This window comes from Mauremys mutica, chromosome 7 (genome assembly GCF_020497125.1).
Source record: "Mauremys mutica isolate MM-2020 ecotype Southern chromosome 7, ASM2049712v1, whole genome shotgun sequence".
Taxonomy (NCBI): Eukaryota; Metazoa; Chordata; order Testudines; family Geoemydidae; genus Mauremys; species Mauremys mutica.
The window spans coordinates 8,537,209-8,553,107 of record NC_059078.1 but is presented as its reverse complement, the minus strand read 5'-3'; the positions used below and the strand labels follow the sequence as shown (position 1 = coordinate 8,553,107).

At 42.8% G+C, this 15,899-nt stretch overlaps 1 protein-coding gene across 2 annotated transcripts in view; it reads left to right on the top strand.

Annotated features, from left to right (window-relative positions):
* Window positions 1-15,899, top strand: part of TAFA4 (TAFA chemokine like family member 4) — a 107,334-nt gene that overhangs the window by 28,840 nt on the left and 62,595 nt on the right. For both annotated transcript variants that reach the window (XM_045022837.1, XM_045022838.1), the window contains exons 2-3: window positions 5,677-5,812; window positions 9,974-10,089. In XM_045022837.1, coding sequence (XP_044878772.1) covers window positions 5,733-5,812; window positions 9,974-10,089 — 196 coding nt within the window. In that variant the 5' untranslated portion in view covers window positions 5,677-5,732. The remainder of the gene's footprint in view (window positions 1-5,676; window positions 5,813-9,973; window positions 10,090-15,899) is intronic.

Sequence of the window (15,899 nt, the reverse complement as noted above, 5' to 3'; positions counted from 1 at the left end):
TGGCTTTGCTGGCATGTCCTTCTTTGAGAAATATGTTTCTAGCCCACTAGGGGGCACCCATGTCACACTAAAGGAAGGCTGAACATTGTGAAGTATCTGCAAGGTATTTTCAGACTCTGTTTTTTAACCTGCTTTTATCCTTTTAGTCTGAACTTCGCCCCAGGATGGTTTGAAAGAGAAGTGATAGTATTATCTGTTGTCTTAAAAAAACCTTTGTTTACTACACGTTAAAAGGAAATAACGTCTATGTGGATGGCATTAAACAACTGCAGGCGTGTCTGACCAAATGATCTTAAATACAGCGGGAGAGAAGAATAGACTGCACCTACCTTTGTATGAGTTTTGATGTATTTCAGAAAGAAATGCTGCATGTTGATTTACTTCTGTTCATAGCAAAATGTTGTCAGTCACACTGTTTCATAGACATATCTCTTATGTATGAGGACCTCCTGTCCTCCCCCATGCAAGATGCTGCATTCTCTCATTTCCCATTGACTCCACTAGGAGGTGCTCTGCACCATTCATGATCAACTCTTAAATATGTGGCTCTTATATAGATGCTTTTCATCAGTAGATCGCAAAGGGCTTTACGGAGGAGGTCAGTGTCCTTAGCCACATTTTACGGATAGGGAAGCGGAGGCACAAAGGGGTGAGATGACTTGTCCGAGGTCACCCAGCAGGTTAATAGCAGAGCTGGGACTAGAGCGCTGGTTTTGGGACTCCTTGGCCAGTGTGTTAGCCACTACACAACATTGCCTGTCATCAGAGTCATAAGGAATGTTCGCTGCATTTAAAATCCGTTCACTGAATCAGGTGGTTTTAACTGGTGGAAACATTTCCTGAAGACTCAATTAGGTTTGGGATCATTTTGAGCATTGCATCTTTGACACTCTGTGTAGATTACATGAAGAATTAGAGATGAGGGACAAAGTCCAATTAAATAACCTGGACTAATTACACACACACACACACACACACACACACACACACACACACACTTTTCTCCAGTAAAGATAATTAGGCCTTTGGAGATTAATAGCTAAATATCCACTACTGGCCACATTAGTTTCACTCTAGAAATGGGCGGTCTCTCTTTAGGACAGTTTGGACATTTTGTTTTAGCACTTCTTTTAATGTCATGTCAGCTGTTTTCCAATCAAACCTTAGCACTGGGCGCTGATGGTTTTGAAATGTGTGGTCAGTAAAACGTGGATCTTAATTCCCCTCCTCCCCGCGCTTCATTTACTAAAATGTAATGGTTCCAAATGGTTAAATAAAGCCCTTCAGTTGCTTTTAAGGAATTTCTCAGCTCTCATGCTGACAAATCTCCTTGTACAATATATGGCATGTGAATTTATTTCATTTATGCAAATTATTTTACATAAGAAGAGCCTCTTAAGAGATGGGCCATCTGTCTCTGTCGCTGTCTCTCTCTCCCCCCCCCCTTTTTTTTCAAATTGAGGACATATTGGGTACATTTCAAATTAAGGTCCTATTTATAAATTCTTGGACACGCTTTTATTCTTTTAATAGTTCATTATAAAGGATGTTATAAAATGCACTGGTAATAACCTCTTCACAGATGTTAAAATGAGCTATAAAACTATTGGCAGGAAAAGACCCCACTATAAAATATTATACAAGTTTGTACTTCTGTTTATTTATCTGCCCCCGCCCCCATCACCATTAGTGTCTGAGCACCTCACAATCTTTGACTGTATTTATCCTTACAACCTCCCACCGGGAAGCAGGGCGGTGTTTTTCAGTTATGGAATTTGAGGCCCAGAGAGGCTAAGCAGCTTGCCAGAGTCTGTAGCGGAGCCGGGACTTGAGCCATCTCCCAAGTCCTAGAGTAGCACCCTACCCACAAAGCCTTTGCTCACCCTGGTAAGCTTTTGCTCATGTGAACAGTCCCGTTGACTTCAGTGGAACTACTCATGTAAGTGCTCACCAGCATGAATAACGGTTGTGTAATCTGTTTCAATGCCATTAGAAATGGAAGCTTAATATAAGAATTACATAAGTTCCTGGAGGATAGGTCCATCAATGGCTATTAGCCAAGATGGTAAAGGATACAAACCCTTGGTCTGGTGTCCCTAAGCCTCTGACTGCCACATGCTGGGAATGGCCAACAGGGGGTGGATCATTTGATGATTGCCCTGTTCTGTTCATTCCCTCTGAAGCATCTGGCATTGGCCCCTATTGGAAGACAGGATACCGGGCTAGATGGACCATTGGTCTGACCTGGTATGGCCTTTCTTGTGTTCTTATGTAAGTATTTATTAACATGACAATAACCTGCGTGGAAGTAAAAACCTTACGTTCTGTGAAACAATATTTAAATTTGCTGTCAATATGCATCTAAGAAAAAAAGGTTGCTTGTCAAATTCTTGATTCAGTTAATTGATGGATGGAATACTTACTCTGTGCAGAGAACAACAAACCACCTTCATTTTACTGGGTAGGCTAAAAAAGAATGAATTGTACCGTGCTGTTCAGGACAGGGAGGTGTCATTGGGGTCTGTAGTACCATTATAGAGCCTGAGGAGACAGAGATTAAATGGACTTCTCATTTTCCATGGAACATGAGAGAGAGCTTTATGGTCTCCATATTAAGTTAGGTTTTGAAATTGGGTTAATGAATAAGGGCATAATCTTGCATTACTTATGTGTCTGAAAACCCCATTGAAAGGGTGCCCAGGTATGGCAGAATTGGGGTTCCTAGAGAGCCCTTCAGAGTTACTTGCATAAGTAAGGTTTGCAGTAGCAAGGTCCCTGTTATTATGGGGCCAATCTTGCAGGTTGCAGATTGCCACCTACTGGTACTGAGCACCCACAATGCCCATGGGCCAGTTATTGCAAAGCACATCTCCAGTGAAGTAAAGGGTCTGGCCCATTGAGGCCAGTTGCCGTTAAGCAGCTCACTACCTTCAAGGATCAGGCTCTGAGTCTGTAACTGACCAATGAGAGTATCGTTACCTGCCCCTGGCACTGGGGACTGGCTGCATGAGAAATCCAGACTTCCCCAGGAGAGATCTTGACTCAGAAGGTCAGGAGTGATTGTATTGTTTGTGCAATCTGTAAACAAGTAATTGTTCTGCTGCTGAAAGTATTGCCACACCCGCTGGGTGATGCAAGAACCAGCATTAAAATCTGCCCAGGGGAACATTACTTGTATGGAAAACAGGCACAAAACCCAGTTTCGGGACTAAAATCTTGGAATTTCTTTTAACATAATCAGGTGAGATTTTTTTTTCTATTCTCTTTCTCTTATTGACATGAAGCAGCTAGTCTCAGCCCCGTGATTGGATTGTGGCAATCCCGTCCCCACAAACAACCCCATTCTTTCAAGAAGTTTTGCATCCAGATAGCACAGGGAAGCCTTGAATTATGCGAGTGGCAGTGTCATCGGTCTTTCTCTATCTAGTGACTGCAAATTGGAATAACCCATACTTTGTTTTTCTTTAATCAGTAAAGTAAACACAGAGCAGGTTACAATAAAAACTGTATTTGCTTCTAGACAAACCTTCAGGATATATAAAATAAAGATAGTAAATTTGAGTAGGAAACAGGTATGACCCTAAAAACTAAGTAGTATAGTGTTGTATTGATTTCTGAAAGGGCAATGTAAAAATATATCTGTCTAATCTGAAATGGACAAACATGTATTGGACATAAAACACGTCAGTCATTCTCTCTCTCGTGTTTTTTAAAAAAAAATCCTTGAATTTCTTTTTAAATAAAGCTTTGAGATAAGTTTGTTTTTTCTTCACTCATATTTATAGAAGAAATTTATTAATAAAGACAATAGATCTTTGTCTTCAGATGCCATCCTACTAAAATCTTGTTTTGAACAGAGTTGCTGCATTGTATGGATGCAGGCACATGCTAATACTCTCCATGTTGGTCAAACAAGGGAGAGGAAGAAAGTGATTAATTTGTAGTTTGTTCTCCTGATATTACTTTAAGTCCAAGAATTTCTCTGTTTTTTCTCACTGCAAACTGAACAGGAAAAGATAAGCATTGCAAACCGTGGGCTTTCTTGCTCCGAGCATCAGCCACTGAAAGGCACCTGCTAACATGCTTTAATGACCTCAGAGATGCTATGCCCTCCAAAGGAAGGGTGTAATTTTGTATTTCTTAAAAGCAAATTCCTAATTGTTCCCATTGCGTAGCAAAATAAGAAAAGTGGTGGTAGAAAATAAGAAAAGGTCATTTTGATCACTCAGTAGGCAAAGAGCCCATTATTATGAGCACTGACAAATTACACTGTGTGTCATATTTCTGATAGTGGAAGGTCAAGTTGAGCCCGGGGTAGGAGAGAGAACAAATATAAACAATAAAAGCAAAGGGACTTGAATTTTTATGAGATGAAATTTTCAGCTCATTATTTTATGGAACACATGTCAATAAAGCTATTAGAGTTTCTCTGCAGAACAATTTCTTGAAAATGCAGCTTCTGGAAAAACACACACTTCTCAGCATGAGATCTGGTGACTGTCAGCGACTAGGCCCGATAGCAGACCCGGCGAATAATGTGATCCATTGTCAAAACGCAACCATATGCGATCCTGCGGAACCTCTGTTCTTTAGATCCAGGGTGACACTACTAATGTTGCAGTTAATTCAAACTGGGAATGTGCAAAGTTTTCATAATTGCAACTTGGTTTCAGTAAATGGAGGGTGCTTACTCCCCACCCATCTCCTACCACTCCCCAACCTGAAACTGAACCGGGGTGGGGGTGTGGACATGTGATGCTGTCTCTGAACAGCTGGGATTTGGCCAGATGTGGAAATACTGGAGTTCTCGTGGTATTTCTGTTTCAACTGGACACCAAATGCACCAGGAAATTTTCCAAGAAAGCCTTTTTAATGAGATTTCCAGCCCAATTCTGCAGGCACCAGAGGTTTGGGTAATTCCTGAAATGCATCTGAACGTGTGGGGCTCCAGAAGCCCGGGAAGAATTCCCCCTGTGCTGGGAAGTCTTCTCTGCATCCTGCACCGGCCCCACCCACATCGTAAGTGGGAGGAGTGGGCATGACAATGGGTGGGCGGGGAGGTGGCCCAGCAGAATGGAGCTCTGTTACGCCTGCATGTAAGTAGTGCTGCTCCATGCAGCTGTAATCTTGCACTGGGGCCAGGTGGCTGAGGAACAAGGAGAGAACAAATGGCTCTCTGCAATGCTTAGGTGCGATGGCAAATCTGCCCCTTGGTGTTTACCTGATGGAATAAGAGACTGAGGTCAAAGGGCCTGATCCAAATCTTATTGGCAGGACAGGAACAGACAATGTTTCACGTGATCATGGGATGATAATGCCATTCCTAGGTCCCAGTGGGGTGTGGAGCCATTCTCAATCCCTAGAATTTGCTTGGTGGCTGGGCAGCCTTATGGATATAAGTCACTACGTATATGATCGAATACTGTATTCACCACATTTATTATTTCTGAATGGAATGATATCTGCATAGAGTTAATCCAATGATCTTTCAAAACTGCCTTGTGATGTTTTCTCTGTATACTTGAAAACAGTTTAACTAGCTCTCCAATACTTTGCTGCCTTTTGACACTCATTGCACTGTAGATGGCACTGTAAAACAATTATTTTGTTGACAGAAATCTATTAAACATCACCATTGCAAACTCTAATTGCTGTTTAATCTGGTTTCCTCTGCAGGTCCCCAGAGCGAAGGAAAATTTCTGAAATGCAGAAATGCTTGTTTGTAGCTGCAAATGGGAATTTGGAATAACTGTGAAAATCGTACTGAAATAATTGTGTTTGACTGGAACAAAATTCTTGCAAAGTCCCCAAGGTAAGACAACTTTTTATCTTTGGAATTGGCAATGAAGATTTGCCATTCTGGTTAGCGGTAATGTCCATTTGAATCTGTCCGAGGGAACAGGCGAATGAATGTATGCAAATGTAATGTTTCTGAGAGAGTTATCCTGCTGATATCACCTGCTGCTAAATGTGGTGAAATGCTCACTTCCTATCACATAGTGTCCATCTAACTTCAGTTTTCTCTCTCTTTTAAAAGAAAAACATTGCTATCTTTACACTAGTGAGTTGTAGACAACACCTTAGTCATTTTCTTCTTCATTCAAAGGTTGTAGTGCTTTAACTACACAGGTATAGTTAAATTGGTACAACACCCCCTAGTGTCAATGCATTTATACCAGTCTAAAGGTGCTTTCTATTGGTACAGCTGTTTCTATATGATAATGGGAATAAGCTTTACTGGTATAAGGTGTCTTTTATACCAGTATAATTGCATCCATGGTACGGGTTGTACCAGCACAACTATATTAGTGAAAAATGAACTCCCTAAACAAAATAGTTATACTTGTACAAAAACTATGGCCTGGGCTACACTAGCAGGGGGGGTTCGAACTAAGATACACAACTTCAGCTATGCTATTCGCGTAGCTGAAGTTGAAGTATCTTAGTTCGACTTACCTGGCCGTCCTCATGGCAGCGAGTCGACTGCCACTGCTCCCCCGTTGACTCCACTTACTCCTGCTGAGGTGGAGTATGGGCGTCGATTAGTGTATGGATTTATCGCATCCAGATGAGACTCGATAAATCGATCCCTGATACATCGAACGCTAGCCGCTGATCTGGCAGGTAGTATAGTCGTACCCTATGTGTAGGCCAGGCCTTAGTGAATGAGTTTGTCTAATATTGCTAGTGAAGGCAGGGGCTGGACTCGATAATCTTTCAAGGTCCCTTCCAGTTCTAGGAGATAGGTATATCTCCAATTATTATTATTTATTATGAGAGGGCCTTGAACTGAAATCCTGGATTCACTCCTCTGACCATATTCACCTCTACAGCCCAGGCTCCTCCCTCTAGATCAGTACGTTTAAGAACTGTTGCCTTTTTTAGAGGGCAATTGCACGACACCATGGGAAGCAAACTGCTCCTCCCTGCACTGCCGAAAATGTGGCAGGTTGCTGGGGCCAGATTTTCAGCAGAGTCCAGCGCTCCTAATTGGAGCCAGATTTTTAAAAGAGCTCAACTTCCATTTAAGCATCTAAATAAGGGCTAGATTTTCAAAAACGCTCAGCACCCGGCAGCTTCTATTGAGAACAATGGAGAATCGGCCTCCTCCCTCAGTGAGAACAAAGGGAGCTGCCGGACCCAGAGCACTTTTGAACACTATTTAGCTGTCCAAGCGAGGTATTAAAATTTTTCAAAAATCTGCCTCCTTGTGCCCAATTTTCAGATGTTGGAGGCTCCCCTTAACTTTGCCAGGAGTTGTGGGGGCCCAGAAGTTCTGAAAATCAGGTTCCAAATGTTTAAATTCTAAAGGTCTAACTCTGCTTTCAATTTCACTGCTGTGTATCTGAAGGAACACCACTGGCTTCAGTAGTGCTCCTTCAGATTTACACCAGGGAAACTGAGGTCTGAATTGGGTTCGCAGTAGATCGCTTGGTCTGTTTCCAACATTTATGCTCAGAACAATTGAGTGATGTTGATGACAAGAATAACAGCATATATCCAAGCTGCATATTTTGTGTGTATTACTAAACTCCGTGTTAATTATGGGCTCCAGATCGTGCATTCAGGGGCATGTGAAGCAAGGTAAGTATTAAGGTGAAATTCTGCTCTCGGTTAGGCCGTGACTCCCCTTTGAAGACAATGGGGATAAATGAGAGAAGGATCTGGCCCATAGTCATCTTGGCAGAGGTAAGCAGATTCCAAAGCCTAGCTGGGTAGGTTACTATTATTTTTTTCCCCCCTGATTGCCATAGACTTCAACCAGGATCAGGCCCTAGCCGAAAACATTGATAATCCCACTTACAACAGATTCACTTTAATGGAGTTGCTGGATTTCGGACTGGTTTAAGTGAGAGGTGACTCAAGCTCAGACTGATCTGCTGAAATGGAGCTCCTCCAAGCTAACAGCTGGCCCAGTCCTGAATGAGTTCCACATGTGGAGTGCTTCCAGTGCATGGCCCAGTGTGAACCTCCATTTTGTGGGTCTGATCCTCATTTACACCAAGACTCCTTTACACCATTGTAGGAGTGTAAAAGGGCCTTAGTGTAAACGGGATTCAGGCCCTGTGTGGTTTCCCTCATTACAGCTTTGTTTGCACGGCGTAATCACACACTGGCTTCTAGAGGCAGGTAGTTGCTTGTGATAGGCAGACATCTCCTTTCCTTTAAAGATTTAAAAATCTTGTCTGGCTGCTTTAAGTACAACACCATTTTCTTAAATCAATAGACACCATTTACTTTTTAAATAGTCACCGTACAACAAAGATGCTTTATAAAATAAATTTGCAGGGAGAGGCAGACGCTGCAAGGACAGCTGAACATGCGCCAATGTTGCTGTTTTCTTCACCAATGTATTTTTTTCCTCAATCATAAGATAATGGGTGTTGCTAAAATATATTTACAACAGGATCTTAGCCTGATAGTTTGTGATATTACAAAGTGCTCCTGTGAGCTGTTTGGGCAGTACCAATATTGCCACTAATGAACAAGCAGAGAAGGAAAGTATTTTATAATGCAGGAAAGGAAAGAGAGGCAAGCCATTCTAGATGAGAAAACATGAGATCTGCTTTTTGATGGTGTATGTATTTTAAATGTTTAAAATCAAATGGAAATGCTTCCTGAAGCCGTTACGGTAGAGGTGAACATTTTGTGAGGTTTCCTCTTTATATCTTTTGTAAACATTAGAATGTTCACCCACTTGCACGATCTGATTAGCCTAACAGTTTGAGGTACTTTATAATCAAACAAACAAGCTCCCTTGCAATTGCATCGGGAAAGCTGAACTGAAATCTGCAACAACAACAATAAATAAATAAATAAAATAAATGCCATATAGTTTTTGTTTTTGTTCGTTTTTTGAGAGTGGTGTTTTGGTATCCGTAAGAATGCTCAAGGTAGACTTTTCCAAATCCCAGCATGCTGGTTAACTGCAGATCAGGAGTCGCTGCTATGAAAACAGTATTTAGTTCAATTTATGCACATCCATAAACTATTTTTATTTAGTTTGAGACTTTCTTGCGTACAGCATTTGCTGAAAAGATGGAATCTAAGGGTACAAGTGCAAAGCGCACTCTTGGGTACTTTGTATAAATAATACATCATCATAATTCAATTTAAGAAAATGATCACATTACCTTTCCACATGATGAATGCTACTGTGGAAGCCATGGCAGAGTAATGAAAGCCGGGAAGATCTGAGCTCTAACACTGCCTTCCACTGGACCTGATTCTGCCACCCTTACATGGCAATGTTTCTTACTCCTCGAATAGTCCCATTGATTTCCATGGAATGAGCCGTGGAATGGAATGAGTTGCTACTCAGCATGAATGAGAATACAGGAATCTGCCCTTTATATTGCAGCAGTGCTGGGAGGAGCAGTTCCCCAACCTTGATGTGGTAGGCAATGCTTGCAAAGCAGATTGCAGCCAGATTTCCACCCAGACTCAGCCCCCAGCAGCCCCCATTATTCTTGGTGGGAGCTGTTGTATGCTGAGCCATTGTAAAAACTTAGGTGCCTAAATAGGAGCTGAGCTTTGTTTTGAAAATCTGTCCTGAAAATTATTAGAGGGATTTTCCTGTTCTATTGCTGAATCTGACCTGGGTCCAGTTTAAGACCCTCACCCGCTCAAAGTAACATTCTGTCTATATATATTTAAATTGAATGTTGCTTTGAGTATGTGAACGTGCAAGGGTCTTACTTTTAAACCTCAGATTCACAGAACCTAATGAAGTCACATAAGAACATGCATGGGTGTGTCAATCACCACTGCAGCGCTTCTAATTACGAAACACAGTTGGCAAGGAATTGATCCCAACCCAAGTGTGAATTTGATTTTTGTCAGTATTACCTGGTAATAAACCATTTCAGTCACTCGTCAGCCTCTTTTCAGCTTTGCTCTTCCCAGCAGCATTTTTACACTGTTCCCTAGTTATATTGTTCTTTCACTCAGCTGCTTTCTTTTCTGCCTACAGGATGAGATTCTGTGCCAAATCGATGCTTCTATCTCACTGGCTCTTTCTGGTCTATGTGTTAATGGTGTGCTGTAAATTGTTGTCCGCCTCTAGCCACCATCCCCGAGGGCACACAGGTAGGAGCTTTTAAACTCATTACATGCCACTGAGACCAATTAATAACACTTGCAGAATGTTAGAGTCCACTTTTTAGCCATGGATAATTGATGAAGCTGTTGACAATGTGTTATAATCAGTGTGAAAGGTTAAAATAACAGCAAAAAAGAGTTGTTGTAATTTTATGTAGTGCCGTTCACAAGGCAGTTTTGGAGCAACTTCACAGCTGCTAAGATTTTTGGGACGTGGTCTTATCATTTTCCTTTCCTTTTTTAAATCTTAAACAGTTATACATATAGTTTCTATTCTGAAATATAGCTTTAACTTCTTCCTGTTAGTATAGGCCCTTATCAATGGAAAGATTCCCATTGGATCAGGCCCTTAGTGCTACCTGAGTCAGTCCTTCCATTAAATTACCCATATCCTTCTTGTTAAATTAATCCTTACTGTATATTAGCCATTTCCCTAGCATGGATGTTGAGGCAAACAGTGAAAAGATATGATTGAATCAGAAGAGGAAGTTGCTTTCTTGCAATGTTAAATGGTAGCACTCTTCTCTCTAGATGAGAACCTCAAGTCTGGCTCAAGCCTGATGCCCAGACTTGGGCTCATTCCCAGTGCTAACACTAGGGTGACCAGACAGCAAGTGTGAAAATCGGGACAGGGGGTTGGGGAGGGGGTAATAGGAGCTTATATAAGAAAAAGCCCCAAATATCGGGAGTGTCCCTATAAAATCAGGACATTTGGTCACCCTAGCTAACTCTGCTGTTCAGTACTAGAAAGCGGAGCTTCATTTGTTAGAGGTTCAATCTTTCAGGTGAAACAATACGTTGATGTTCTACCTTGCCTCTTCCTGTGACTTGTCCAGGTGGACGCTAAAGGATCCCTGTGGTCTTGCCAAACTCCTTCTCTATTTAAAACAAGTTCCAGCAACCAGGGTCCTATATGAACTCCGTACAGCTGCTGTATTTGTTGACATGCTCATGCTAATCAGCATTGTTGCGTCTGAAAGAGTTGCACAAAGCACTAACTTGGATTTGTACTATAAATAACTAACATTCAGCCGCCACCCAGTTATCACTTGGGGCTCTCCAACATTGTGAATCATCTTTATCAGGCTGCTATGTGTTACCTGGCACTGCTTTTGCAACTTGAAAACATTGAGCACACTGATTGATTCATGAGCTATTGCAATTTAACCTTTCTGTTGTACAGAAAAGGTCTCAGGCTCACTTTGATGCCTTGAGTAGTAGGGTTTATGGGAAATTAAACAGCAAAGAAATGGTAAACATTAGTTATTTTAGGACAGATATTTGCTGGGGAAAACAGACATAGCTCCAGTCACGTCAGTAGGAATGCACTGATTTATACTAGCTGAAGCTGTGGCCTAATATGTATAGTTTGATGTAAATCTGATCTGAAACGGAAGTGATAGCTTGGTAGTACATGTGCTGGAAGAGCTTGGTTGCTGCTGCTTGCACCAGCTGATAGATGACATTCTAATTGGGTAAGATACACTGTAAAACGTTCTGCACGTGGCTAAAAAGTTTCAGCACTACTCCAGTTAATTGAACATCAGAGGATGATCTAGTGTACCCTTGTCTCCCAGATAGTCCTTTTCTTCTTCTGTGGAAATGGCCCGAGTCACACATTACAGGGGAAAGATTGGTTACAGACAATTGCACGTTGACCGAGGAAGGATTGGCTGCAGACAATGAGTGTGGCCCTTTCTGAAAACGGTCATTCCTGAGCAGCGGGTTCCTGATCCGACACCACAGTTGAATTTTCTTTCTTGAATGAAACAAAATTAGCAGTCGGAAAACACGCTTCTATAGACGTTGTCATTCAGCCAAGAATTCAATCACAGCCTTGTAAAAATTAGTTTTTTCATGCCTTTTAAACTGCACTTTACATACAATCCCAAGGGAAATACCTGTGACAGGAAGAGAACATCTATTATGTGTATGCATGATGGGTGTTTATGAAACAGTGCAAATGATGGTATTCTTTTCACTTTACATGTCAGAATACTTAATTGCATATTTTGAGTTGACAAAAAAATTCTTTCTCTCTGTATCAAGCAGCTATTGCAGAGTATAAGCAACCAACCTGAAAATTGCGTAAATCTGCTTAAGTAGATCACTCCTAGGTAGGTCCAAGACACATACAACTAATAGACTCTTAAACTTTTGCTTCTTATGATAAATTAGGCCAAAATCTGTGGTGCGTACTCAGGCAGAGTTCCCATTCAACTGGAATTTGACCTCTGTTTTATATAAAGCTGTATATTTAAGTGATTAATTCTGTACTAAGAGATAAGTTTAATGACCCAATTCTTGGGTGGAGATCTAGCAAAACATCTCCTGCTGTCAATAGGTCGCTTTCAAAGTAGCTGGGAGAAAGTGTTAACCCTGGAGGCATTCAGAGGGCATAAGAACAAATTCAAGCTTTCATCTCAATGCAGAAATCTTCTTTCCTCCCTTAGTCAAACAGCTGCAGTGTGTGGTTGACATGGGGAGATAAGAAATATGTCTCACTGCAGTGACCATTACAATGGAAATCTGAGCCAACATTAAAACGGCACTGCTTTGCTTACTAACTGGACACCATCAGTGTTGTGTGTTCAGGTTCACTGTACACCAGGAATGATCGACGATAAGAGACTCACAGATTAGACTTTCCTTCCCCACATTCTGCTCCCAAAGAGCTGTTCTTTAGTTTCAGCAACTTCTGAGGAGTTTGTACCTTCTCTCTCCAGCCCCAAAACAGCACCAGTGTTTTTTAAAAGTGATAGTGTAAGAGGAACCTTTTGCAAGTAGGTAGTAATGTTCACAGTATCCCTTTAACAATAGTCTCACTTTAACAGGAATCCACAGAGCGAGGTTGCACAAGTTCTGAGAAATGCTTATGCCCACTGAACAGGTAGCAATACAGCATGTTCATAGTATCCCCTAGGGGCCTAGCTTTTCAAAAGAGACTAGTTGTTTGGGGTGCCCAGTTTGAAACAACTTAAAAGGGCCTGATTTTTCTGAGCTTCCACCCCTGAAAATCAGGCCCCTTAAGGTGTCTCAAGTCCCCAAAGCACTGATCACTTGTGAAAACGTAGATCCAAATACCAGTATTATTACTAAGGAAGTTGATTAACCCCTAATGCCAGGGGCTGGTAGGATTCAAGCTGGAAAACCCCAATAGTTGTTTTTCTCTTTTAAGACTCTGATGCAAGGAGAGACTCCCATTGACCTCACTGGTGTTGGTCTGGGGCATAAAGAATACAGAGTTCTGCAGCTGTCTCACCAATACAGAGCTTGCAGGAGTGACTCTGTCCATAAGAAGCCAGCAATCAGCAGAATGCTGTCAAAGTGGAGGTGCTCTGAAACATCTTGTCTGAAAAGGACTTGGGCACTACAGTAATACAAAGACTAGAAAAGCCAAGAGTTAATCTTTTCACCCTCTGTACTGCCCCACTGCTCTGTCTCCCTTTGTTTTGCAAAACATCCTTCACTACTGGAAGGCAGCAACACAGAACAGACTGTCAAGATACAATGCATTCAAACTAGAGATCTGAGATCCTGATCTTGACCCCAACATAGAAGCTTGGGCTCATTTGTAATTAAAATAGTGTAATCTGGTTGACATACACTTCGAAAATGTGCTTTAAAACAGAGGTAAATAAGCACTGAACAGGAAGAAATATCATTCCTATACTGTGCTGGAATGGGGTGGGGCCACTTTTAGTACAAGCAAAGTCTCATTTCCGTCTTTGTTTAGCAGTCATAGACTTTACTATGGACATGTAGAGTAAATACTTTCTCAGGTAACAGCTAATTTATAGGCAAGATTTGCAGGTCAATTATTTATTTATTTTTGTGTGTGCTGCCTCTGTCACAAGCCAACTGAGTAGCTTTGGCTTTCTTCACACTATGCCTTATTCCTTTGCTACGATAGCTACCTGAAATGCTCCCAACCTGGGTCTGCTTGCAAGTGGTTGGATACTGTGACTAAATAATACTTGGCTGGGTAAGAACAAGCCAAATGCATGTATTTAATACCCACTTAGAATCTATTGGGTTGCGAATGCCAGAGAGAAAGGTTCATAGTTTGAGCCACTTGTTAGGAACAGGGTCACCTGCCGCTTCTGCAAAGCTGTTTTGTAATTTGTTGCAGTAATCAATTTGTAAGCAGCTAGAGGATAATAGGGTTATAAGGAATAGCCCACACGGATTTGGCAAGAAGAGGACCCGGTGGACCTAGACCGTCCCTGAACTACCGGTACATACTTTTTAGCAGCACTCTCCTTGGATAGTTTATCTCCCGCAAACAATCCTCCTGAAAGTATTTGTTGGGCTGGATTCTCCACTCCGTTACACTTGTTTCACACCTTTGTGGCTTGCCTTGCACCATGGCTAGGAATAACTGCAGCCTCTGTATTCGGGGGGGGCAAAGGGACTGCTATGTCCATGCACCCCACCCCACAAGAGGGGGAAGGGCTGCGGTTCTGCCTCCATCTCTTTCTCCCCCTTTCCCACACCTACTCCCACCCCCCAGAAATTGAATTTTTGGAACGACAGGTGACTGGATACTGGTTTGGTTACAGAATGTGAAGGAGGCTTTGTCTAGAGATGGATCAGGATCAGACCCACAGATCTGGGCAAGGAGGATGTGTGACTTTAAATCTGGATCCAAGTTTTGCAAAGGGCCCTATTTTTATAATGCACCAAACCAAATCCTTGCTAGTTAGAACAGGGTGAAAATCGGACTGAATCTTGCTGCTTTGCCCCAGCTCCAATATTGGGTTTGAATTTGCTCAGCTCTTCGTGATTTTAAACAGGAACTTGACTGTTAGCTTTGATGCCTCGCTACCACTGCGTAGATGCAGTACAACACAGGGGAAGGCAGCGGTTGGTAGGGATAAGTTGGTGCCTTGCTGGATCCCTGGTCAATGACATACTGGGGTGCTCGGGGCCTCCTGGTCCTTGCCACCACACAAAGGGATTGTCAGAATCACAGGCATCAATGTTTTTCTGCACCGGTGGGTGCTTGCGCCCCCGGCCCCGCCCCCACTCCACCCTTGCCCCAAAGTGCCCGCCCTAACTCCACCCCTCCCTGCCCCATTGGACCCCCCCCAAATCCGCACCCTGGCCCTGCGTCCTCCCACAAGCGTGCCGCATTCCTCCTCCTCCCTCCTAGGCTTGGCGTGCGAAACAGGTGTTTCGCGGTGCAAGCGCTGGGAGGGAGAGGGGAGAAGCAGGATGCAGCGGCGGGCTCACAGGGGAGGCGGAGGTGAGCTGTGGTGGGGCAGGGCACTGCCGGTGGGTGCAGCGCACCCGTCAATTTTTCCCCATGGGTGCTCCAGCCCCGGAGCACCTACGGAGTCTGCACCTATGGTCAGAATGACTTCTGTGCCTTAGGTGGAGTTCACTCCCTCTCAAGAGTCTGCTATTGAGTACGCAGGGTACTGGCCTTTCAGCTATGGCAGCGTGGTACATGCACAGCTCTGCAGGCTGGGGAGTGGGCTCAGGAGTGGAAAGCAGAGGCTCAGAACGATGATGTGGATGAAAACCCTCCTATATTGTCAGTTCCAACCCTCTTACTTGGTGACATCCCCTCAGAGGGCAACGGAAAAATCCGTGCTTTGAAGCCCGCAACCTTCTCTAGCGACTCCTTAAAGCAGAGCCCTGCTCTGTATGGTTTACATAGGAACCGCGATTTGTAGTGAATGCAAGGGCCAGCTTTCATTTGCAAACTCTGATGGGGCAGGATTGCACCCATATTGATGACCATTTTCCGGGATTCCACCACTGTTCTACTTTGCATTCTTTAAGTGATGCTT